The following is a 27,998-nucleotide window of genomic DNA, read 5'->3' as shown; positions in this document are numbered from 1 at the left end:
GGGATCTGACAGTGCCCTGTATGTCAGGCATACATCTCCCCTCAACAGCCTGTAGGAGATAGAATACAGACATAGGGCCTTGAGGCAATCTGCATAGGACATATTACTTACGCCCTGTAGTCTTTTAGTGAGGAACCTCTGTGGATGCTCCATTTGTCGGATATGCCTGATTAAGAACATACCAAAGGGGGAATTGTACTCAGTGGTAAATCTGATGAATGCCAAATACAGTGGAACAATGACTTCCTTGGACCTAGATGTCAATACCTTTGTTTATAAGTTGCACAATATAGAATTATTTTCTCACAGATGCAGACGTGATGGTCAAAGGCTAGATTACTGTCTGTGTGTGTCCCCAAGCCCCCAACTACTGGGTTAGCTCTAAGGAGTGTGTTGTCAGTATGACAGTTACCATGGATGAATTACTTTCTGAAGGATACTTTTATGCACTTCTTGACATTTAGTTTTAGTCCATGGCTCTGACACCAGTTGTTTGTCTATGTCAGCCCCTACTGGAGAACATTTGTGTCAGTGTGAGATTCATTGACAGCTCCTAATTTGTAATCATCTACAAATTTAGTCAGCCAGAGGTCAGTGACATTTGCCTTGATGTCAGAGAAATAAATGCCAAAAACGAGTGTTCCGAGCATCGATCTCTGAGGGACTCAATGCATGATTTCTGCAATATATTCTACTTACCAGGCGTTGTTGAGTCAGTGATTACCACTGTATCAGTGTTTACTTGGCTGTCACTTTTTTGGCGGATCCATGCCCCATTACATAAATGTTGCAGTTCTTTAATGCATAGCTGCCTGAAGCTGTGCTAACAAGAGAGAAGAAGAAACTATTTATTCCCAACATCATCTGGGATCTACATGGAACTGCAGAGAGTAAAGCATTGTTATACTGGTGGTGTATTAGTCAAGAATAACTCACAGATAAACTCAACTCCCTGTCTTCTGGTAGAGCTCAACGCCTGGTAGACACTTTTTCTCTAAATCCAGCATGAAAATAAATTGGGAATCTGCACAAATAAGGTAAGCCCCATTCCTCCTGTTCTACATTGTTTTTCGTTTTCTTCAGGTCAGTATAGCCATTAGGAAGTAAATGCTATTGCACTTCTAGGTATATTGCACATCCAGTTAGTAGTAGCTAGTTTCCGTAGTCCAACTTTTTATATATATCTATATATACATCTATATATATATATATATATATATATATATATATATATATATATGTGTGTGTGTGTGTTCATTTCTGCTAAACTACACTATTTGCAAGTATTGCACATGACTAATAATAATTAGGGCAAAAAATATCCATTCTGAAAAACTGCAATCTATTGTGCAATATTTTTTTTCTGCGGTGGTGCAACTGTAGCGTTGTTGCCTCACAGCAAGGGGTTCTCCTGTTCGATTCTCAGCTGGAGTGCAGGGAGTGCCTTCTGTGTGGAGTCTGCATGTCCTCCTCGCAGTTGGGTGGGCGTTCAAAAGACATGCGTAAATGGGCATGCCTTCGCTGAAGGTTGAACGTCAAGCTGGCACCTCGGCGTTCGTGAAAATCTACTGCCAATCATTAACGGACCGGAGTTCCGCTGTTGCTTCCCCTAACTGGGAAAAGCCGAAAGACAACAACAAGTGTATATTCTTCTTTTCATTGCACTGTTGTTTAGACTGTTGTTCAAATTATTTGTAAATGTTGCAGAACTGTTAAATCCAGTTATATTTAGACTCTGACCTTTGCCTTTGCTGTTAACATATGTGTCATATTGCTGTGCATAACTCATTACTACATTGTTTGTTCTCGATTACTGTATGCCACAGTTGTTTATGCTCTTTAGAATTCTAGCTGTTTTATATTGTATGTAATATAACTTACTTTGCATTCCTCTGTCTTTTCTGGGCAGACACAGAGATGGTAATTTTTGATCTGTACTTTACCCTGGGTAACAAATTTTAACTACAATTAAATAAATAAAAATCTTACAACCCATCACTGTTTGTGTTTTGTTACTTTGACTTGACGCTTGCTCAGATTCTGCATTACTAAAATGTAACTATTTGCACTGCTGCTTTTTGCTGGCATTGCAGTGTTACTCTAAATAGACTGTTAAGATAGCACAGTGATGTACACTGGTGCTGTATATCACACAGCATATTACTGTAAATGTAATTAATAGATCATATTTAGCCTTAGTGACAGCATATTCAGATTGTAAGGGTATTTATCACTCTTGCCTTTCTTTACCTGTAGTTTTGTGACCCAACATACATGTTTTTCACAATACCCTGCCACTTGTTGTTTGTAGCATTACTAACCAATTCACACAATACTGCCATTGTCTGCCGTTGTGCAGCGTCAGTGTTTTATATCAGTTTTATATCAATTTTCTGTGTCAGCACATTAAGATGTCTAAGTTTAAGATTTAAACATATCCTTTTTCTTAAAACCTATTTGACTGTTTCAGCCAGCTGTTGCTCCTTCTCCTACCGACCTGTTGGCATTTAATATATTGAAGCATTATAATAATTAGCTCATACTTAGCAAACAGTCATTATTGCTGCCTTATAAAGAATTAATATGTAAGAGATGTAAGCATTTAATGAACTTGAAGATGTCCCTCTCACATTGTATCACATTTGATGAATGTCAACTACATACATCATCAGCACAGAGCAATTCTACTACACTTAGAAAAGGAGCACTACTAGGCAAGCGATCACGGGGACCATAAGAGGTATAACTATATATACCATTAATGTGCACTTAATGATGCCAACTCTTAATGAGTACTTAATGGTGTCCTCCTCCCAAATCATACTTACAGTGAGATTGTTAATAAATCACTTCCTGAGTCTCCTAAACAGAGAATTAAGACACCTCGGCCACTGTGACACAACACGATACACCCCTGCATACAGTGCAGATATCACAAAGACTGACAAGTGTGCTGATTCCAAGCCCTTGAGGTCTGCAAAGTCTGCAGCTGTCCATGGCTATGTTTTAGTAATAGTGAAGTCCTTTGTTAGGCATACTGACAGCACTCTCACAAAGCTGGATTATTAAAGAGTGATGGTTCACTGTGTTTCTATTGACAACATACCTCTCACTGATCCTGATTTTGCAGAACACCGCTAATGTTGCCTCAGAGTTGTTTTCCTGTCTGTTGTAAAAAAGTTTTGATCCCTGGTATATGACTGAGGATTACAGTTAGACACTAAATCCAGACATTACAGTTCCATGCTTCTTATTGCTTAGAAAATGCATGATGATTCAAAAACTGTTCTGTTCACTTTTTTAAGTGAAATAGAATAAAACTTTAATAGTATAGCTGATTTTGGGCCCTTGTCCTCTCATTATTTTTGACTTTGTCTAGAATTTCTGAGCAGAGAAGTTCAGCGGAATGTTAGAGCCACCTTAGATCCCTCCATTTTGACAAATGCAGTTAAACCAGACAGTTGTAAATTTGCGGGTAAATACATAGCTGTGCAGAAAAATATAACAAATCTTGCTATGCATGTGTCTAAAGCAGGCATGCCTCTTGTCTGCAGTGGTACTTTGCCATCACCCAGAATGATGCAGAAATTCAAGGACAAGATAATTTGATAAGTGGCTATGAAGCTGATTCCATTTTAGGGGATACACTCTGTGCCAAGTTGGGATAAGATGGCATTATAGCTAAAGCTTTTGCTGCCCACATAGCACGTGTTTTATTCAGAGTAAGTCTGGATGTGCAGACCTAGTACAGTCTAATTGAGAACAAATTAAGGTGGCGCTACTCAAAGCTGGGAGTCATTTTAACAAAAAGAATGTCTGAACATGAGGCCTTCCTGCAACTTGAACATATTTGTTTAAGTCAAGTTACTATATATGTATAGTTTAATAAATATTATTCAATATGTACACACTACTAACTTTATTTTTTCTCACAATGATCTTCACTGAAATGCTTGTGTTTTTCTTTTTGAACCTGTATCTACTAGAAAACTGTATTGAATACTACTTTGTATACACTAACTAGAAGATATGTATTCTGCATCTTACTGTATGTAAATTATTGTATATTGCTTGCATTTCTATGGAGCTTTTCTCCCTGGGCCTCCGCTTGAAATGGGCTTCTGGCCCAGTTGGACTTTCCCGGTAAACAATGTAACAAATAAATAAATAAATTTTGTCAAGGATATTACCACCTTATAAGTGATTCCTCAGAACCTGAAATTTAGATGCCCAAATAACCCTAAACAAAATTAATTACCACTACATAGTTGGCTGTAGAACTCCATCCATGTACCTTCCTGAAAATGATAGCTGATATTACCTATGATCCCAATACATTTATATTGGGGAATTCCAATTATCCATCATTCCTTGACATCTTTATTCATTTTATTTTACTTTGTTTACCAGGTGGGTACACTGCTCCTAGGATCATTTTCATGCATGACTTTGGTGCAAATGCACAGGTAAAGAAATATAGTGGAATTGGCTCAGTTGCTGAAATTAAAGTAACTCGTATACAGAAAAATAAACAAGAAAAAAGCACCAATAAGCCGTATCCACCACAAAGACGTTTTTAATAGGTTCATATACAGAAAATCTCAGGTATAGTAAACAGTTGTTCTCCAGTAAGTAAACACACTTGCTTTTTATTCGTTATGCTATACATTAATCCACTTTTTCTTCCATGCTGTACAGTATAATAACATTGTACCAAGCCAGCACTGTTAGTGTTTTGAGATTATCAGTCAAAAGGAGGCTTAGTTTAAGGTAACATATCTTTAGGCCTACATCAGGGGTTAAAATGGAGTGCTTAACGGTGATGGGGTGGAAATTAACAATTGTCAAGAAATATGGAAAATTATATGGTATATTAAGAAAGTCTACTATTTCCTGAAAAAAGGAATATTCTATATTCTGTATTAGTCATGCCAGAAAGAGTTTCCAGTTAGCAAGGTGATTTCGCTGAAGCTGTGTTCTCCAGATGTGAGCCTGAAAGGGGAACATGTTAGAGTTAATGCAGCATTGTCATTTCTTAGAATGTGTAGGGAAGATCTGATTTTTAGTTTGTTTCTTAGGTTTGAGCAGAAGCTATTATTTAGAACTTTAAATGTAAATGTGAGGGAAAAAATGTGGATCATGCTGTAACTGGGAGCTAGATGGCCTTTTGTAATGTTAACACTGTGATGTTTTAGATTGGGAAGAGGTTAATAAATCTGTTTGAATTTCTCTGGTATTGTGGGCTAAGTGACAAATAATGGGAAGTAAACACTCTAATGTTATTCTAAACTGGGTGTGAAAATCACCTGTCTGGCTTTTTTGATATGGTGTTTTGAGATGAAGTAAGTGGCTTTAGACTGGCTGGAAACTCCATCATCCATTAGTTTTGTGTGTTCTTTAAATTAAGGGCAAAGCACTTGTAGTTATTTATATACTTACCATATGGAGTGCTTGATTGTAGGCATGTGGGTTGAGGACAGCTTGTGTTGTGCACCAAAAAGCCATGGAGGTTGTCCTGGTGGAATTTGTTTCTTGACAGACAAAACCATAAAGAAAACATTTTTTTTTTCTTAACAGAAGTTTGCTTGCAGCCCTATACAGTAGCAAACCCTTTCTCTTAGTGGCCCAGATATCCTTGCTCTTATCCTCACAAATATGGCTCCTTCTTGCACACCTCCATGGATAGAATTTTTGCCTGGTTAAATCAGACTGTAAACCATTTTCTTTTGCTTTAGTAATGTTGGTACTGCTACTTATCCTGCAAATACTTCTTTGTTTAGGGACGTACCTAAAGCAAACTTTCTTCAGCTACTGGATAAAGTAATGGTTATCCTTCTCTGAAGGGACCCCACTGCTAAAGCTGCATAGGCCTCTGACTTCTACTCCCATTTGCATAGCTCAAGTGATAAGGCAGTACAGATTCACACCAAATATGATGAAAAATTTAAAATCAACCCCTGTCGTGAAATATCCATATAAATAAACTAAATCATAAAAGTAAGAAAAAAATGATATCATGCTTATAAGAAGTCTCCTTCCAGCCAATTTAGGAATACACAAGCAAGCTAGCAAAGACCTTAAGGAAACCACTCGGAATCCCAAAGCTGAATATGAAATTAAAATAGCCACTGAGAAATATTTATATATATATATTTATGCACACACACATACATATATATATATATGGGTCTTCTTCATAGCATCAAATTACCACTTCATCAAATTGCACATCTTAGAGATGACATTGCCGAAACTTCAGAACATTGAATATCTGGAACATCAAAATTAACCCTATGAAAACAACCACTAACCCAACATAACAAAAAAAAACAAAAAGGCAAATCAAATCCACCGATGAAGCCCCCCAAACATCCCCTCTAACTAAATATGCCAACTCCAAGATCGCAGTACAGTGGGGAAAGGGCATAGTTAACCATGGTAGCCAATTTGTTCTTTTACCATGGAAAGTTTTTGATGTCCCAGGTGTTCGATGTTCTGCAGTTTCAGCGATAGTGTCTCGATGATGTGGGATTTGATACTTTGAAGTACACCCGTATATATATATATATATATATATATATATATATATATATATATATATATATATATATATATATCAGTGCCATAAGATTCAGGGATAAAGCCCTAACTATGGCCCAAATGACCCCCATTTCCACTAGCAGCTTGGGCATTTGAGGCCCTGGGAAAGAGGAATGGGTGTGCACATACCAGGGAGGAGGGTGTTTATCTAGGCATTCCCTGTGGGGAGGCATGGTCTATGAAGGGGATCAGCCCTTGGATGTAACAGATAAATTCTGGAGAGGGGAAGAACCAAGAGTTAAGTGAAAAAAAAAACCCAGAGTGGAATCAATCAAGGACATTACTCCTTGGGACAGCTCTAGGTTCTATACCACTCCCAGCCTTAAAATGGAGATAGTCTGGTGGCTGTAGGAGAGGTTGGCAGACCCACCAATGGACAAGAACACTTGGGCAAGCCAGAAAGAATGAAGCAGAAGGGCATAAAGAAATACAAATCTTTCTTTAACTATTTTAAGACATTAAGACCTGACACTCAGCAATTTTCAGAAGTAGTCAGCAATTATATTGCCACATTAATCCAAAGGAAATAGCTAATATAATCATGAAAATAAATTCTGTCCATAGTGGAACTATTCCACAAATTGCGCAGTCCCAGCCACCCGTATAATTATTATGTGAAAAGTCCTGCCAGCACTGTCAAAAGCTAAGATCACCATATCTACAGTAGTTGATAGCCTGTCTTGATGCCTGATTATTGGCACCAGGAATGGCCTATCAAACCACTGCTTAACATCCTTAATCTAAGGCTTCTCATTGGCTACATTGCAAAAAACTTGAAAAAATACTCATTTTAATATCATTACACAAGTGTGGCGTAACCATGGTGCCTGCTAACTATAAATCTATTAGTCTCACCAACTGTGTAGCTCATTAACTCAGTCCTCATTAATCTGAACATTGAAAATCTTTTATCAGTAGGCCATCATCAAGTTGGCTTTGTCAAAAGTAGGACCTGCCTCTTCAACCTTAATAATTCCTGTGAAAAAGTCACTGATGCAGTGGATAGCAGTTATGCACTGCATGCATCATATATGGACCTGGCCAAGGCCGTTGACAGTATGCAATGTGGAGGCATTGTTGACAAACTTGTAAATCTGAGTATTAACTCATTACATCTGACTGACTCTGCCAGGTGCATCTGCTATTAATACCTATTGATACTTCTAGGCATCAAATATTGCTTGTTCATATTGCATCAGTAATTGAAAAACCATGCTATGTACATGATTTTAAAACATTTCATCTTAAGCTTACACAGTGGGAAACTCAACTGTATTAATATTTGATATCTGTCTAGTGCAGCTAAAGAGATATTAACTGTTGTTTTGTTTTTATGATATTAATTTATATAGATATATATTTTCACATTTTTTTAAACATCTCAACAACCAAGTAACACAGTCAGAACTTCTTACCCTCATAAGAAAGCTCTCAGCTACATGAATAAAATGCTGCTGACAGTATGGTAATAACTTGAGTGAGTGCTGAGATATTGTAAGTTGTTTACAAAGTATTACAAGTGTAATAGTTACTGTGTTTACTGTGAATTAGAAAATTTACTTTAAGACCTAGAACCTAAAGACTACTATCACTATAAAAATAGTTTGTGTTGAAGGGTTTGCCATTCATACTTCTTTCATAACCACTATGGTTCCAGAGATATATTTGTTTGAAATGAGAGGACATAATTTGATTCTGTCACAAGGCTTAGGCTCTGCTCATTGGAAGCTACAGTGCAAACTTCCTGAGCTCCATTGGAGTGAATGAGTTAATCCATATGTTATGTAGTAGATAGCAAACTAGTTGTTTGTGGTTAGAAACACAGATGACAGTTCTGCAAGCAAAACAATTTTCCAGTGGTATACAGTAGGGACTCAGTGTAGGGTACTCAGATTTGACATCTTTTTCTCAAATTTTTGAATAAACACTCCTGACATATGGTTACCCAAGTGTGCAGGCAACTGTAAATTGTATGTTGTTATTTGGTCTTTCACTGACTCACAATTGCACAGGAAAGTACAATGGTCTCAAACTAAAGGTGAAAAAATGTACTAAACTTCATTTTGGTGAACATTCGTACATTATACAGTTTGGGTGAGGTACCCTTCCAGTCTGATCCTCTTGTAAGGGATACAGTCATGCCTGTTGAAAATTCTTGTGCCTATTATACTATGAAAATCCTTCTGTTTGGCTTCACTGATTTCCAAAGGCATGTTCTATAATTCCAGAGAGGTTTATTCCTCTGTTTTCATCTCTTATAAGATGCATTATTGAATATAATGTCCATCTTGCCATGTATTTGTATAAGCACATCTATTAACTTGATAGACCTCAGAGATTCTTAACTAAAAAGATCCAACTGTCTCAAGATACTAAGGTATTCAGGCAGAGTAGCAGCACTCTGGTTGAACCTGATCTCTTACAGACTCCTCCATGGTGATCTCTGTCTAGCCTTTCAAAACTCATATTCCTTTGCAGGAGAAATGGTTCCTCAAATTCCTGTTAAAAAACCTAAAACATCATAAAAGATTATAGATCCTTATACTAATGTATCTTTCACCTTTGGGACAAACTTCCACCACAAGTCAAGTGAAGCACCACCCCCTACCTTCTTCCAGGTAATCATAGAAAATTGTGCAAAAAGCCATGAATTGTTCCCATGTCTATCTTGTGTCACCTTTTTTGAGATTAGAGAGAACTTTTTAATATACATTATTTGATAATTGGTTAAATTTGTATGGTCTAGAGACTGTTTGGCTTACTTACCTATGAACATCCAACCTTACACAGGATAAAGTAACAATTGGTAACTCTATAAGAAAGGGTAGTTCTGTTACTATCTTTTTACTGAATGCATAGTAAAAATATAACCTCAGTAAAGTCAAACTGCAGCTGCCTTTGGCACTCGAATACTAGTGTGAGACTTAGAACTAAGAATCCAAGTTCAGAAACTGAAGTGTGGCTATAAACTAAAGACATTGAATACGGAAACTCACTGTACTAATATTAAAACATTAGCAAAGGAGTACTTCTCCCTCTAATGTGTGTGTGTGTGTGGGGGGGGGGGGGGCTGGGCAATATCCCTACCACAACAAAGTACTAACTCCAAGATCACAGTACCTCAGAATACAAGGAATGCTATGAGGTGCTGTAACTTTAGACTTTGTATATGTAATTCCCCTGTTCATGCATACATTCTCACTGTTCTGAGGATTGCAGTTCCACTCTTTTTAATTACAAAATAAACTCATTACTTTCAATTCTACAGTGGCAGAATAGCAGCTATAATTTGGTTCCTGAAAAAAATGTGTGATTTAAGTCTAGATTTGAATGAAACAGAATACAGAAATAAAGAATGAATGACCAGTGCTGGTAAATATCATACACAAAGGGGCTAACTGTGAAAATGAAGAAGAATAGTAGAGTAAATGAATGAGGTTTGAACACTAACTTAGTGCTAAAGGAATAGGCAATAATGTAAGTGTAAAAGTGTATTGATGAGTCTGGCCAGCCTAGAAAGAGATGGGTAAGCAATAATCTGTTTTTCCTAAAGTGAAGCAGTGATGTTTTGTAGGTGATAAGTTGAGAATAAAAAGTTATACTCCATACACCTTTAAATAAAATCTATTAGCTTTAATAGAAGATACTCCAAACACGAGGGCTAGCCTGTCCTAAAGTATAGTAATGAGAGGTTTCCAACGGCAAGCTTTCCTGCTTTAATAAGGGAGTCTTAGAACTTGTAGTAGCACATTTTATAATAGTTAAATTTGCTAATTGTCTGAAAACATGTTCAGTGAATGTAAGGGAAGGGTGGCCCTCATACCAAGGTCTTGATACAACAAATGGGCTCAGCAGCCACTAACTAGGGCAGGGAGAAGGGGGAAGCTGGCCCAGGTACAAGGTGTTTGAAGGCACAATCAGCAGGTTCCAGTGGTGTGACAGAATAGTGCTAGTGTTCATTTGTGAAACTAACTTTTGTGTGTGACACTTGCTTGTTGAGATAGTTACAGAAATATCAAAATTATGACAGTATAAATAAAGAGTATATAGATAACAATTAATTAATTAGCTACCCTCGACAGAGGCCAAGTGTCAGTGCAGTTGTGTTGCCCAGCATGAAAGTTATAAAATTAAATCTTTCAATAGCTTGTATGTGGCAATGGTTCTGGAATTATTTATGTAAATATGAACAGACAGTTAATGCCTAGACATATCTGCAAGATGTAACAAGAGAAACAGTTGTTGGCGTCATTAGGCTGTAATGAGTTAACTCTTTTCTTTTTTTCTTTGTAATTCATTCCAAACTCCAGTTTACATGTCCTGGAGGGGTCTATATCATAAACACGAAAACGCACATGTGCGACTACATATACGTCGACACACAAAATGCGAACGCTGTAAACAGCGAATGGCCCCCAACCCCCCCCAACTAAATATACCAACTCCGAGATCGCACTACAGTGAAGGAAGGGGCAACACCATGTAGTTAGCCAACTACCACCTTGCCCTGTGACATATTCATCGAATCACTTAAATGCAGTTCTATGAATATTTGTCACTCATTACATGTTCGCTTTTCAGCCATTTCGTGCTTATGATATAGACCCGTCCTAGAGATGTCTTGGTTTGTATATACCCTTATCCATTCCTTCTGCTGATATCATTTTACTACTTGTATTTTTTTTTCATATTCATAGATTCATAGATTAGTACTAGGCTAACTGCCCTTGCGAGCCATTTTAAGCCTAGCCAATTATCCCTTGTGAGACTCAAACCCTGCACCTTGTGTTTGTAAGGCAAACACTTTAACCATTAGGCCACCCTCCTAACTAAAGATAGATTAGTACTAGGCTAACTTTCCTTGTGGACCACTTAAGCCTAGCCAGTTACCCCATGTGAGAATCAAACCCTGCACCTTTTGTTTGTAAGGTAAACACCTTAACCATTATGCCAACCTCCAACAAGCTATTTGGCTTCATTATCCAATTCAATTATTTACTCTTGTTTCTGATTTTGTTTACTTTACTTATTTTATGTATTTTTATATTTTTTATTTGCTTTTAGCAGCATTTTAATTATGCTGTGCTAAAAAAACTCGAGTAAAGTTGAAAGTAAGAGAACTTGTGAACAGTACAAGATAACACATGTATTTCTAAATGGTCAGTATGCCACAGGCTTGCATTTGAACCTCAGCAGGGCCAGCCTTATGGTAATTGGACAAATTGGGTGTAATGGGGTCCTGCACCTAAGGGGGGGGCCCATACTTTTCAGACACATAGCTAAATGGCTTCACTTTAAAGACCCTAAAAGGCATTGTTCTACTTAAATCTGTAGTGAACTGCTCTTTAAAACTTAACATATACCTTACTACAGTCAATCTATCTACCACACACAGAGCACTCGATTGCTTTAGCCTTGACTGCAAATGCAATAATAGCATTTGTTAAAATACCAGCACTTCATTAACAAATTATATTATTTCAATAAATGTCTGTACTATATTTCATACATCTCAGCTGTCAAGAATTTCCTACAGGTTTTTCTGTCATATTCCCGGTCTCTTCCTAATAAAATTTGTGGTGTTCTGACATATCATTGAGGTTTGAAGTCACTAACAGACACTTCAGTTTTAGACTTCATATTCTTCAGAAAAGCCATGTTAATGCAAAACCTGTTATTTTATCAATCTTCTAAGTTTATAAGAACAATATTTAAGATCCATCCCTAATTTTGGGCCTTTGTCTCCCATTATTTTTGGTTTTGTGCAGAATTCTTCCAGTAAGAGTTTGAGAGAGATATGCTACTCCCTCACCATCAGCACCTGCAAATAGCAAACTTGACAACTACTGGAGGAAAAAAAATATTTACATTAAAGACCAAAGGAAATAAAATACAGTCAGTCAAAAATTCCACCGTTAGAGTTTTATACTTCATATTGTTCACCTAAATCATGTTAATGTGAAATATATTGTTTCACCAACCTTTTAAGTGAACTAGAATAATATTTTTAAAGAAAGTCTTTGATTTTGGTCCTATGTTTCCGCATCTTTACTGACATTGCCCAAATTTCTAGAATAAAAAAGTTGAGTGGTATTGTTTTGGTTTGGGGCTCCCAAACAGAATCATAGCTAGAACAGAGAAAAGGGGACTGCCATCCCAGGTGAAAGTTGTTAGAGGGCACAATAATTTGGTAATGTAGCTCTGCATTCACTTCCATACTGGATATGAGTTATGTTACTGCTTGCAGTGTGCAGCAGCAAACTGATTACTACAAATGCATCAATATTCTTTTGTTTCTCTTCAACTTAGAATTGAGGGGTGACAGATCATGGAGTAGCAGAAATTGGGATCCATAGTTGCTAAGGTCAGCTCTGAGCCTAAACATTATAAACTAAGATAGCATTCCTGTAAAGTATTTCAGTTCTGCAGCACCTCGGATGTGGGATTTATTTAATGACTTATTTTTTGTTGAAATGTTTTGCAACATCAAAAATCACTCTAGACTGTGCCACTCACATTTGCTTTGTTTTCTTGAATGGACTCTATTGTGAAGAGTACATTAGTCTTCTAACTGCACAGAACTTCTAACTGATCCAAAGATTTAAAGATTTTACAGCCCTATAGTCCTGATTTTAATACTCATTCTTTTTGTTTGTTAATGATGTTGATGAAAAGAAACACAAGACTTATGGATCCTGTGGTAATGTACCTGTAAAAAGACTCACAAAATGTTTTTAGCCAGTTTATAAAGCAGCAGGAGGACTGAGTAATCTATATGCAATTTTACCATTGAGCAAACAGAAATGAATAGGTGAATGCATTAATAGATATGTATGCCTGTTAATATAATTATGCATGTAACTGAATTAATTTCATACACATTAGGTATTCAAAGAGAAGCTTTATGGGAAGAAATATGTCTGGTTCCTAATTGGTTGGTATGCTAATGATTGGTACGAGCTTGAAGATCCAGCCATCAACTGTACAAAAGAGAACATGTCAGAGGCTGTTGAGGGTCATGTGACCACAGAAATTGTAATGCTTAATCCAGAGAACACCAGAGGAATCTCAAATTTGGTATGTATTCTTTTCTTTAAAATTACACAAGACTTGAGAGATGGATTCAATGTTTATTAAAACTAGAATTGTACATATCCAAACTTCAATAAACAATGCCGGAAATAAACCGAAGAAGTGGGGACTATTGTACTGTGCAGTGCAAGTCTTCAAATCCAAGTCGGAATCCAAACAGAACTAAAACAAACATGTTTTTTATTTACAAAACACTTTTACCCTTACAAGTCAAGAACTTCATCAGAATAAATAAAAATAAACCTAAAAGACAAATACTATTTTCAAACAAGATATCACTTGCTTATTGGCTAATACCAAATAGTTTAATTAGTTTAGTTGAGTTAAACCTCACTTACTAACTCGTCCTCTTAAAGAACTACTAGTGTTAGACTGTTTGCAAACATGACAGTGGTTTAAATTGTTCAAGATCTTAAACTTTTTGTGGACATCCCACCTAGTTGAAAAATGATTCAAAAGAAAAATAATATTTGCAGACAAAAGTACATCAAGTCAAAAGAAACCACAAGGTGCTAGGCATTCTGTTGTTACCTAAGAAAAATGTGTTCTACCCACTTTATAACCTAGCTGTACTTAATTTCAATACAGGCTTAATACTAATGTGGTCATTCAAACCTGGGTGTGGGGGGGGGGGGTTAAAGGCACTGAGTCGAAATTGCCATAAGAGTTCTTTATATTCCAACTGTGTTTCTTAGTCCCCTCCCTTGAGCTCAGTGTCAACTAGTTATAAAATTCCAAATTTTTATTCAGTCCAAATAACTAATAAACTGAAAAAACAACATAGAAAACAGTGAAACCTCTTCACAGAGCCAATCAGTTAAAAGAGAACAAGAGCTTTTGTTCTTTATTGATTTAAATTACAATATTAAGTACCTTTATCAGCTCTTAGATACAACAGACAAAGAAATCCTATCATTTAAGCCAGGGGCATGTATTAGATTTAATAAAGTTTGCCAAAAGACTTCCCTGGTTTCCAGGAAAGCCATCCCATTGCCTCCTTGTGGGTTCTGATATCCTTTTTACAAAAAACAAAAAAGGAATTTATTAAAATTGCTACTACATACATTAGCATGTTTTGCCAATGCATTAGAAATACTTTTTTTGTTTTAATAGCATAATTATGTTGCAATATCCTTGGTTTGCAAACTTCTTTTTTTTGTTTCATATCTGATAAACTTTAAACATCTTATTTTATTAAAAATGTTTTAGTATTTTTTCTAAATATGCACATACATTTTTAGCATTATTTCTTAATTTTCTAAGTATTTATGAATCACTTACTTTTTAACATTTATTGTTAGATTAAGATACATGAGATGTCTTGTTTCTTTATTTATGAATTTCCATTGGTTATAAACAATGTTATTGACTGGCTTATATTTTAATATGACCACAGCTTTTTATTAGTGTGAATCTGATGAAGTTCGGTATCAGTAAAAAACAAAAGTGCTTATTCTCTTTTAATTGACTGGCTCTGTGCTATGTAAAATATCCAGTAAAGTATGTTTAAAAAGGGCATTGTTTACATTTTTGGTTCCTGATGCTGTAATAATGCTTGTAAATTCATTTTGTTAATGCTCTTTCAGTTTTTCCTACATATAATTTATTACATTTTGCACATACAGCTAAGTCAACTAGTCCCTTACTCCCAAAAGTTCCTCTTTTGAAGTGCACCTTAGATTCTAAGGCATTGTCAAAGGTTAGATGAGTAGCTTGTAAGATATACATACACTAATTACATGCCCACATTTTTTGGTGCCATGTCCAGCCCTAGAGTTGGGGTGTAAACCACTCTTGCATATGCTTTTCAGTTTCTGACCTAGTTATTTATTTTATTTCATTTTATTTTACGTTTGTTTTCCGGGAAGTTCCGACTAGACAGAGTTGCCTGTTTTCAATGGAGGCCCGGAGAGAAAAGCTCCAAAACATTTGGTAAGATACAAAACATAAGATGATTGCACAGATATATGGTTTAAACCAACAATTAGTGAATATAATAGCTTACAAAATATGTTAAGAACCATAAGATATAACAATTTTAGAGACATACAGATAGTATAGTAGAGATAAAATAGAAATTGTAATGAAAAATACTAAACATGTTATCTATGAGGAGGCATTAACATGCTTGCATTTGTATTAAGCACATAAGAAAGCAGAACTCTTCTGCTTACTTTAGGGGAGAAATAATATAGAATAGAAGGTGACAAGAAAGAGAAGAGCATGCAGCTGAGAGAAAATTGCTTAAGTGAAATGAAAGTTATTTAGTAGATAAGGGAGCGACATTTGAAGAGGTCAACCAGGTGCTAGGCAATTGCATGTCCAAGAGTTGTTTAGGTAGGATTTAAGCCAATTTTTGAAGGTCGTTTTGTTAGATTGCACTCTAGTTTCAAGTGGTAGGGAGTTTCAAATCTTAGCAATGGTACTAGAATAAAGGGATTCCCCAGAGCTGTGATGGCTTTTGGAAATTGCAATTAGAGCCTTGTTATTGGACCTTAGTTCTCGATGATTGGAATAGTGGGTGATCAGGTCCTGTAAGGCTGGAGTTTTGTTGGGATGGTACCGTATTTGATGAGCTAGAATAAGTTGGTTTAGGGCTAAGGTGTTTGGAAGTTCCATCCAGGAAAGTTGTTTTAGGGCATGACAGTGATGTGTTCAATACGAGACGTTTGTGGCACATTTTGCTATTTTGTTATAGCATGCAGATAATTTGTTTAAATTGGTCTTGTTTAGATTAGCTAGGACAGGAGAGGCATAAATTAAGGTTGAAAGAAGATAGGTTCGAGAAAAAATGACTCTACTGTTATTAGTTTGTAAGTTTTTACATCTGTAAAGAGTACCTAGTTTTTTGTGGACTTGGCTTATGGTTAGAGCTATATGTTTATCAAATTTCATATGGTCAATGATGACCCTAGTAATTTAGTTTGTGTGACTGAAAAAAATAGGGGTAGTCTCCGATGCAAAAACAGTGAATGGGGGAATGGGTATTGTAGCTTTAGAGGGATGAAAGAGCATAAGTTGGGTCTTTTTAGGATTTAGTATTAGCTGGAAGCTTGATAGCCAGGTTTCAATGGATATAAAGGCTTCTTGGGTCTTAATTTGTAGTTGTTGTAGAGTAGGGGCACAGCATATTAGGGTGGAGTCGTCAGTATATTGAACCAGGTTAGCTAGAGGGGTGGCTTTGTGCAGGTTATTTGTGACTATAGTGAAAAAGTAGGGGTCTAAAACTTGATCATTTGGGTACTTCTAGTTTCACAGGAAGAAGTGGAGAAAGGGAATCTTTCCATTGAGTGGCTTGTTGGTGCTGAGAGAGGTTGTCTCGAAACCTTAATAGTATGGAGGTACTTTTAGTTCAGAGAGTACTGTTAGCAGTTTAGTATGGGAGACTGTATGAAATGCTTTTGATCAGTCAAGTAATACTGCAGAAATTAGTTAGCCATTGTTGCATTGCTGATTTACTAGGTTACTAAATTTGTATGAGTGCAGTGGTAGTACTATGGTTGGGGTGAAATCCGTGTTGAGTTTCGGCAGGAAGATTGTTGGAGAGAAGATGTTTTAGGATTTGGGTGTGGATACATTTCTCAAGAATTTAGCCAGTGGGGATAATATAGCTATTGGGCAATAGTTAGCAAGACTGGTTGAATTGCTACCTTTATGCATTTGTATAGTGTGAGGAGATTTTTTATAGAAGTGCCACCTTTTGTTCAGAGATTGATATGTTAATAATTATTGAGATTGGGTAGGATATGACTTTGGCATCTATTTGAAGGAATTTGGCTGGTAGTATGTCTACTGCGAGTGTGGAGGGTTTAAGTTTGGTTAGGTGATTATAGATGGTGTTCATTGACACTGGTTGAAGGGTGAAGGAGTTAAGGTTATTTGATGTGTTATATAGTATTGTGGGGGTTGATGAGGGTGGATCTTTTGAAATTTTAATATAGAGTTGGTAAAACACTCATTAAATTGGGCTGCTGCATTTACACTGGTAGTATCTACGTTAGGATGTGGAGTCTCTGATTTGCCTGGTTGGAGAATATTGTTTATAGCAGCTCATAATTTTTGTGGATTGGCATTGTGCTTAGACTGGATTTCATTATATTATTTATTTTTATCAACTCTGATTTGTTTTTTACTATGTTTCTCAGTTCTAAAAATTATTGCTTATTAGGAATAGTTTTGTTTTTGCACCAGGGGTCCCATGCTTTGCCCTTTTGTCTCATAAGTTGACTGGTGTTCTTGGTACACCATGGGGCATAGATTTTTTTTATGCAGATTTGTCTTGGGAGGCAAGTTGGTTGTGAATGCTTAAGAAGATGGAGTTGAAGTATTCAACTGCTTCGTCTAGATGAAGTGTTAAAGGGGGATGTGAAGATTGGGTAGAAATGGGTGATGGCTGCCAGCCTAGTCAAATAGAATTTGATACATAATTCTGGTATTTGTAAATATAAATGTAAAATACAGGCTTGTGTCTTAAATGTAAAAAAATGCTGTTTCAGCAATGTGGCAACATTGCCATCTGCTGTAAGGAAAACTAAGTCAAGCATTTCAAATCTTTCTTTTGAAATTAAAATTATTTAATCACTGTCTTTGATGTTTTACAATTCAGGTTCAGTATGGCTAGATGAAGGCTTTTTGCCTATTGTTTTAAGGCTAAAGTTAATGATCAGAATTTACATGTGGAATGTCTTTTATTGCTCTAAGAGTAAAAGAATGTAAATTCAGTTTCTGTGTGGCCTGGGAAACAGGGAGGTGTAAAAGATGATGTAATGTTTAGCAGAACTGCAGTTTCAATTTAAACAGTGAGAACCAGAGATTATTAAGCATTTTTGTCTTGACAACTAACCTACAGCACTGCCTGTTGTCTCAAGTAAGTTATCTTAGAAGTGTGTTTTCTTGTAGAAATAGCTAGGACTATAAATATTAGACTAAGTATTTTTCTGTTATGTCAGAACTGTACTACTGAATTATTTTAAGTTTCTGTGTGATCTCAGAACTCTTGAATAGCACTGTGGTGTAGTAGTATTGTCTTGTGTTTTTAGTATTTATTAAATATTTTGAAACCCTTTTCAACTGTGGCTGGTTTATGTAGAGATAATTTAAGCTCTAGAGTACATTGCATGCTTATAAGTGATCCTAGACTAAGCCCTTCCAATAAGCCTTGATTGCTTAAGTTGGATATTAATATTGCACAGTAATAATTGAACACCCTTTTAAGGGCCTTTGAGTAGCTTATAATTATTAGCTGGTGGTGGCAGTAATTACTACTGCATAGTCTTGTATAGGGGCACAGCTGGAGAATCTGTGTCATCCTTTCCCAGGAGTGCCTGTGAAGTTGTATAAATACTTATCTCAAAGTGTGTGTGTGTGTGTGTGTCAGCTACTTGGGCAGGGACACGAAGCACTGGTTGGACAGAGAGGGTACTGGAGATTTTAGCTTGCCAGCTAGGCTGAGATCTGGACCCTATATCTATGCCAGTGGGGAGTCTTATTGTGGACCTTGGCAGCAAGAGAGCGACCAGCCCTGGACTAACTGTGATCTCTGTGTGCTCTTAAGGGAAATTGCACTTTACTGTGTGTATCTGTTATCCTTTCCTGTCATATAAGACGCCCTCTCTTTTGTTAGTGGTGAGGATTGAGGCTCCTTGATTACTGCGCCAGGGCACGGGCTTCACAAGGGTGACCAGTTAGAGTGATTTAAGGCTGTAGTGAGGTCCTCGTCCCTGAAGTTTTTAGTGTATCTTATGTGTTTGATGGAACTAGTTACACTGAGTTTCATTTGCTGTCTGATAAAAAAGGTTGGGAGGTGGTCACTTAGAGTGTCAAGTAGTGTTCCTTAGTTTTTTAATTTTCAATACTTTAATTTTAAAAATACATTTTTGGCTGGGTCCTACAATCCTCCCAAACTCAGGGGAATGTTAAAGCATATTCCAAATGTTGCTAATAATCTACTCAACTCTATCAGATGCATAATTGAATTCACCACCATGGCTCTTTCAAAGTCCTTGTCACTGTTTTTTTTCTTTGCTGAATAGGCTTGCACCATCAGTCCCCATACCTAGCAAGGGTAGGCACTTCCTACCCCATTTGTTGATGATCTTCCCTAGGGTGTTGTGTATTAACTATAATGGGTATCCTCTATCAAGGAAATATGAGTGAACTTTTCTAGTTTGGGTGTCACATCATGTTTATTAGAGGTCATCCTGACCATCTTATACAATGGCCCTTGACTAAACTCTTTTTTTGTGAGAAATGGTGGGCACTACCAAATGGAAGGTATGAATTGCTAAAAGTGGGCTTATGGTACATTATGGATTTAAAACCCTTCTCCATCAACTCAATGGTAGTGTCTAAGTAGTGGATAGTTTTTCTATCAAAATGGTAACTGAATTTCAGAAAAGAAGTGCACTTGTTTAAAAGTTCTATAAATCTTTGGATGTCTTCTTCTGGACCATTCCATAGGATGAATATATCATCCGAAAATCTTAAGCAAAGGTTAAGACGTTTGTGAAATTCTGAACCAAAGACAGCTTTTTTTCCTCCCATTCCAACAAACCTGGTTTGCATAAATGAGTGTGCTCATGTGGCACCCATCGTTACCCCCTTACCTTGTGTAAAGGTTTCCCCTTCAAAGAACAAAAAGTTGTTCTCTAACACCATGGAAGTAAAATCTACAATAAGGTTTATTTGTTCAGTCATTAAAGTGTTGAAGGTGAAGAGACTTTCTTGGTAAAATATTAAACAAATCTATTATGTTGATTGTTAAGAAGGTGACTGAAGGCCTGGCTAAATTAGGGTTGAGTCTAGTAAAAACATCCCAGGGTTCCCTCAACATATGAGTTCTTGTTATTGAACTGAATTTTAATGTCCTGTCAATAAAAACACTATAGGGTGAGTTTTACATACCCTGGCTGCCACAGTCAGCCTAAAGGGTAGATTTTCAGTACTCTTATGTATTTTGCAGATATCAAAAATCCAAAAAATTGTTGGGATAAGAGGTTTTTCAACTTAAAGAAAATGGTTCTCAGTACTCTTATGTATTTTGCAGATATCAAAAATCCAAAAAATTGTTGGGATAAGAGGTTTTTCAACTTAAAGAAAATGGTAAACTCCTACAGCCACTCTTTCCTCATTTAATAAAGCTTTGAAAAATAAGTCAGTTTTGCGGTATGCTTAATTCATTTCATTCCTGGAAATGGGTAGGTATGTGGTAACTTCCATAAGATTTGCAACATTGCATATCAGTAATTAATAGAATAAAATATAACAGTTCCCCCTCCCTTATTGGGTTTCATAATCCTGATATTGGGGTTTCTAATTAGGTCTTCTAATAAAAGACTTTCCTTTTCTGGCATGTTAATCGACTAAATGCCTTTACCCCCCCCCCCCCCCAGGTTTGAATGACCATATTAGTATTAAGCCTGTATTGAAATTATGTACAACTAGGTTATACAATGGGTAGAAAATGTTTTTCTTAGTAAACAGCAGAATGCTTAACACCTTGTCATTTCTTTTGACTGAATGAGTTTTTTTCTGCATGTATTACTTTTCTTTTGAATCTTTTTTAACTAGATGGGAAGCCCACAAAAGGTTTAAGAACTTATATCATATTTGCAAACAGTCTAATAGTAGTAGTTCCATAAGAGGAGGAGTTAGTAAGTGAGGTTTAACTCAACCAGACCAATTAAACTATTTCGTACAGTAAACTCTCAGTTAACTGGCACCCATGGGGATTGGTGGACGCCGGATAACTATAGTTTTTAGTTGCTTGAGAGTTACTATTAATAGTAGGTCTGACTAATACTGTATCTTATACTATTTGTTTGGTTTGACTTGTTCTCAGGTTGGGGAGAGAGGGGAATGTATTCCTGTCTTCCTTTTTACAACTCTAAAACTCTAAAAACATATGGTATGTTTCTGCGGGGGGTGGGGGGATAAAGTGCAACCATACCTCTCAACCTCTTAGAGCAAAAAATCTGGACAAAGACTAAAATGACGGGGGTTCAAATAGGGACAGATTTTAAATGTTGCTCTTACAAACTTAGAAAGTTGATAGAATAATAGGTTTTGCATTAGTATGAATTTTCTGAATGGAGTCTTAAACTAAAATGTTTGTCATTATTTAATGACTTCAGTCCTCAGCTATTTGCCAGAAAGGTACAGATTTTAGGAGGAACACACCAAAAACTATGAGGAAAAATCTGGACATTCTGTGAAAATCTGTACAGTTCAGAGGTATGAGTGCAACACATGAAAATTGTACTGTATTTCTTTGATTTTTTTTTCTGGTTGCTTAAGAGTGCTGCTTGCTTGAGTTCCAGTTAACTGAGAGTTGATTGCATTAGCCAATAAGCAAGTGATGTCTGGTTTGAAAACAATATTTAACTATCTGTTAGGCTTATTTTAATTTATTCTGATGAAGTCCATGATTTGTAAGGAAGATAAAAGCACTTCATATTATTTTGTAAATAAAAACGTGTTTGTTCTATCTCTGTTTGGATTCCTGCTTGAATTTGGAGACTTGAACTGCACACTACACTAATCACCATTTCTTCAGTTAATTTACAGTGTGTTTGGTGACCGTTGGACCCCTTTCTTTTTCATTTACTTGTAATGACATATGTATGATGAATGCTGATTAGTATGTAGTTAATTACATAAGAAATGAACAGTGTGAAATTATTTCTGTATTGCTTACACTCATCTAAAACAAAGCAACTGCAGAGTAGATGATTTACGAAAAATCCAGTTGTGTTTTCCTTCTATAATGATTTACTTTTCACACTCAGACTCAGTATGGTTACTTGGTGATATTCGATAAACATAGCAATAGTTATAAGAAGTGATATGTGAATGAAGGAATGTACCAATAGTTACAAGAGGTGATATGTGAATGAGGGAATGTAGCAATAGTTATAAGAGGTGATATGTGAATGAAGGTATGTAGCAATAGTTATAAGAGGTGATATGTGAATAAAGGAATGTAGCAATAGTTATAAGAGGTGATATGTGAATGAAAAAATGTAGCAATAGATATAAGAGGTGATATGTAACAATGCAAACTAGTAGCATGTCTCATAGATAAGCACTATCCCTTGATTGTTGGGTGGGTTTGAGGCTTGTTAGCTCCATCAATTGATTTGTCTCATTACATATGCATGCACTTGGAAATGGTGTCTTGCTTATCTTGATAATGTGGTTGTAACGGAGATTGGAGACTGTAAAGTGGTGACCAGGGAAAGTGTAGTTCGGCAACATAGGATGGTGATTTGTAAGATGACGTTGGTGATCAAAAAGAGGAGGAGAAGTGTGCGGGCAACACCAAGGATCAAGTGGTGGAAATTGAAAAAGGGTAATTGTGAGGTGGAGTTCAGGGAAGAATGAATACAGGCACTGGGTGGCTGTGAAGAGTTACCAAATAGCTGGGTAACTACAGCAGAGCTAGTAAGGGAGATGGCTAGAAAGGTGCTTCGTATGACATCTGGATGGAGGAAGGACGACAAAGAGACATGGTGGTGGAATGAGGAAGTACAGGAGAGTATACAGAGAAAGAGGTTGGCAAAGAAGAAGTGAGATTGTCAGAGAGATGAAGAAAGTAGACAGGAGTATAAGGAGATGAGGTGCTTGGCAAAGAGTGAGGTGGCTAAGGATGAGGCACATGAAGAGTTGCATGAAAGGTTGGACACTAAGGAGGGAGAAAAAGACCTGTACCAATTGGCTAGACAGAGGGACCAAGCTAGGAAAGATATGCAGCATGTAAAGGTGATAAAGGATAATGAGGGAACCATACTTACAAGTGAGGAGAGTGTGTTGAGGAGATAGAAAGAGTACTTTGAGGGGCTGATGAATGAAGAGAATGAGAGGGAGAGAAGGTTGGATGATGTGCGGATAGTGAATCATGAAGTGCAATGGATTAGCAAGGAGGAAGTAAGGATAGCTATGAAGAAGATGAAGAATGGAAAGGCTGTTGGTCCAGATGACATACCTGTGGAAGCATGGAGGTGTTTAGGTGAAATGGCAGTGGAATTTTTAACCAGATTGTTTAATGAAATTTTGGAAAGTGAGAGGATGCCTGAGGAATCGAGAAAAAGTGTTTTGGTACCGATTTTTAAGAATAAGGGTGATGTGCATAGCTGTAGTAACTACATAGGGATTAAATTGATCAGTCACAGCATGCAGTTATGGGAAAGAGAAGTGGAAGCTAGGTTAAGAAGGGACGTGATGATTAGTGATCAGCAGTATGGTTTCATGCCAGGAAAGAGCACTACAGATGCGATGTTTGCTCTGTGAGAGTTGATGGAGAAGTACAGAGAATGTCAGAAGGAGTTGCATTGTGTTTTTGTAGACTTAGAGAAAGCATATGACAGGGTGCCTAGAGAGGAGTTGTGGTATTGTATGAGGAAGTCGGGAGTGTCAGAGAAGTATGTAAGAGTGGTACAGGATATGTACGACGGTAGTGTGACAGCGGTGAGGTCTGCGGTGGGAGTGACGGATGCGGTTAAGGTGGAGGTGTGAATACATCAAGGATCAGCTCTGAGCCCTTTCTTCTTTGCAGTGGTGATGGACAGGTTGACAGATGAGATCAGACAGGACTTCCCGTGGACTATGATGTTTGCAGATGACATTGTGATCTGTAGTGAGAGTAGGGAATAGGTGGAGGAGACCCTGGAGAGATGGAGATATGCTCTAGAGAGAAGAGGAATGAAGGTCAGCAAGACTAAGAATATATGTGTGTGAATGAGAGGGGAGGATAGATGAATGGTGTGAATGCAAGGAGTAGAGGCTGCGAAGGTGGATGAGTTTAAATACTTGGGATCAGTAGTTCAGAGTAATGGGGAGTGTGAAAGAGAGGTGAAGAAGAGAGTACAGGCAGGATGGAGTAGGTGGAGAAGAGTATCAGGAATGATTTGTGACAGACGAGTACCAGTAAGAATGAAAGGGAAGGTCTACAAGAGGGTAGTGAGACCAGCTATGTTATATGGGTTGGAGACAGGGGCACTGACAAAAAGGCAGGAGTTAGAGCTGGATGTGGCAGAGTTAAAAATGTTAAGATTTGCACTGGGTGTGATGAGGGTGGACAGGATTAGGAAAAAGTATATTAGAGGGTCAGCCCAGGTTGGAAGGTTTGGAGACAAAGCCAGAGAGACAAGATTATGTTGGTTTGGACATGTACTGAGGAGGGATGCTGAGTATATTGGGAAAAAGATGCTAAGGATGAAGCTACCAGGTAAGAGGAAAAGAGGAAGGCCTAAGATAAGGTTTATGGATGTGGTGAGAGAGGACATGAAGGTTGTTGGTGTGACAGAGCAAGATGCAGAGGACAGGAAGAAATGGAAACAGATGATCCACTGTGGCGACCCCTAATTGGAACAGCCAAAAGATGATGAACAGAGGCATTACTATAGGATGTTAGACTGTAATATAAAATATGTGGCTAACAGTTTATGGAAGGACAGTGATGGTAAAAGAGGAAGACTGATGTCCATCTGTGTAATGAAAAAGATCAAAGCAAAAGAATCTACAAAAGTACAGTAAAAAACTAGTAAAGATAGTGCATTGTTGGTCACACTAAAAATGTCAGGGCATTCCACATAGGGGTTATATACATCACCCACTCTCAGTGCGACAAAAAGATAAGAAAGTAAACATGGTATCATAGTAATGGCAGATAAAGGGTTAGTAATCTTGATGGCTTCTTATGTAAACTGGGGCACAAAGGCAATAATACAGTCTACTTATAATCACATGGTTTATTTATTTATTTACTTACATAATTTGTGAACATACATATATATATATATATATATATATATATATATATATATATATATATATATATTTTTTTTTTTTTTTTTTTCTTTACCATGAAAGTCTGACTGAGCCAAAAAGGCCTAGGGTGAAGAGCTTCACATACAGAGTTTAATGAAAAAAAATGCAGCAATAGATTACACAAGCAGATTGTAGTATAAAAAAGAAGACAAATAATAGACTACACATTGTTATGGTCTCCAGTAACCATAAATCACAGGACTAAACAGTCAAATTTCAGAACTGACTCTTCACCAATAATATTAATTTGCAGATTCATATTGTTCTCAGTAGTCATACTTTTAGTAGTATGAACATTCATGTGTAAAGAATGAATAAAATATGCAGTACTGTAGCATATATAAACATGGAATATCTGACAGTGCATGGCTATATTTCTTTACAATGTGGATTAAGGTAGGATTGGTACTACATATATAGTTGGAGAGAAGGACAATGGGAGGGCAGAGGGTGGGTAGCTCGAGATGAGATGTACTGCAGAGTATGTTTGTAGGAAGTATTTTTATCACATAGGTAGAGAAAAGGAAGGAAAATGTAAGTTAGGTCTGTTAGGTATTGCTTTAGTTGGGTTTGGAAGTTAAAGAGAATTGTATTGTTTTCTAATGGGGATTGGATTATAGTTCAATTTCTTGGAAACAAAGCTGGATTAGACTTACTGACCATCCCCACTGAAAATTTTGGTTACGGCTAGGAAAAGATGATCCATGGAGTCTGAGTACAAGGGTCTGCTAGGATAGCAATGTTCAATTACATTTAGCAATGGCCTGCTAGACTAATAAATGTTCAATTACATTTACAATGGCCTGCTAGGGTAATAATTTTCAATTACATTTACAATGGCCTACTAAGGTAGTAATGTTCAATTACATTTAGCAAGAGTCTGCTAGGGTAATAATGTTCAATTACATTTAGCAAGGGTCTGTTAGCTTAGTAATGTTCAATTACATTTATCAAGAGTATGCTAGGGTAGTAATCTTCAATTACATTTAGTAAAACAGTCTTGTCTTTCTGTACATGTTTTTGTGGTCAACTGATAAAAGAGAAGTATGAGGTAGTGTGGTAATTTGTGAGAATTTACCTTTTTAAGTCAATGCAGTAATTGCTACAGTGGTTATTAGCAGACCTTGCTATTTTATAGTAGTGCTGTTCAAGTTTTGATAGGAGACCTTGTCGGAGATTTATTTGTATGGGGGTGGCATATAAAATGAGGGGGAGACGATAAGTGGTAGCAATGGTTTTCCTGGCATTTTCAGTTAAGAAATCTCTGCTTATGAGACATAGTTTTTGATAAGTTTTCTTGAAAGCTTTTTATTTATGGGAGCTGAGATTTAGTTGCTTATCTATGACTAGACTTGAGCAATTTTATGAGTTAGAAGCTCAATTTTTGTGCTGTTTGTTATGTGATGGAGAAGTTTATTTTTTATGTTAGTAGTAGATTTGGTTTTAAATAGGATAACTTTTTAATTATTTAGCAGGAAGTGAGAATCTTGGAGACAACTCTCTTTGGAGAGTTTGCCTTTTGGTTCTTTATTTGGAGTTCTGGAAGCATGTGGTGGTACAAGTGAGAGTGAGATCATCATCATCATCATATTGAACGAGTGAAGCATCCTGAATGAGGTATGCAGGTCAGTTATAAATATGCTGAATACTATGAGACCTAGTATTGAGCCCAGAGGAATTCCAACTTGGACAGGTAGGAAGAAGATTTTATTTTGTCATGTGACTTCCTGTATCCTATTTGATAGCTAACTGTGGAACCAAGACAGTGAGCAATTGCCAAGGCTCAGTTAGGAAATATAGTTAAGAAGGGTCTTGATGGATTCTGAGTCAAACGCCTTAAATAAGTCAAGAAATAGGGAGGAGACTAGGTTTCCTGAGACCCTAAATATATTGATATAGTTTGTAAAACTGTAAAGAGCTGTAACTGTGCTATGGTAGAGTCTAAGATTATGTTAGGCTGTGGAGAGGAGATTGTTATTGATAACATGCTCAAGGAGATGAGACTGTATACATTTTTCTTGTATTTTAGAGTGGACAGTATTGCAATGGACCAGTAGTTACTGAAGTCTGTTATGTCCTCTCCTTTATATAAATGAGTTATGATTGATTATTTTTTTCCAGATACTGGGCTTATAATTTTCTTATATAGCTCTGTCAACTAAAAGAGAAATGGGGCAGTCCAGCAATTCAGCTGCTATAGAAATTAATTCTGTATACAATTTGTCTCTTGAAAGAGTAGTTGATTTTAGTATTGTAAATAAATTTTAAAGAGCAAGGTGGTGGCTGGTTGGAGATGCAGTTTAGGGGTTTGAGAGGAGTTGGACAGCGGGCAGACAATGGAGAGGTCTGGTTGGAGTTGGAGTGAGATTATGAAGTAACAAACAACCCACTCTGTGCTGTTGCCTCAAAGAAAATCCACAGGCATGAAATGATCCAAAATATTGGTAAAAACACAGGTTTATTACTCCAGCCAGTCAAAG

The 27,998-nt window shown here is 36.8% G+C and overlaps 1 protein-coding gene across 2 annotated transcripts in view; it reads left to right on the top strand.

Moving 5' to 3' along the window:
* The window catches only part of LOC122812081 (gamma-aminobutyric acid type B receptor subunit 1-like), a 2,214,644-nt gene that overhangs the window by 1,889,283 nt on the left and 297,363 nt on the right, over window positions 1-27,998 (top strand). For both annotated transcript variants that reach the window (XM_044084349.1, XM_044084350.1), the window contains one exon: window positions 13,486-13,677. In XM_044084349.1, coding sequence (XP_043940284.1) covers window positions 13,486-13,677 — 192 coding nt within the window. The remainder of the gene's footprint in view (window positions 1-13,485; window positions 13,678-27,998) is intronic.

This window comes from Protopterus annectens, chromosome 9.part0 (assembly GCF_019279795.1).
Source record: "Protopterus annectens isolate FY-2018-M chromosome 9.part0, PAN1.0, whole genome shotgun sequence".
Lineage (NCBI taxonomy): Eukaryota > Metazoa > Chordata > Ceratodontiformes > Protopteridae > Protopterus > Protopterus annectens.
Note: the sequence above shows the minus strand (reverse complement) of the source record. Positions and strands in the feature narration are given on the sequence as shown.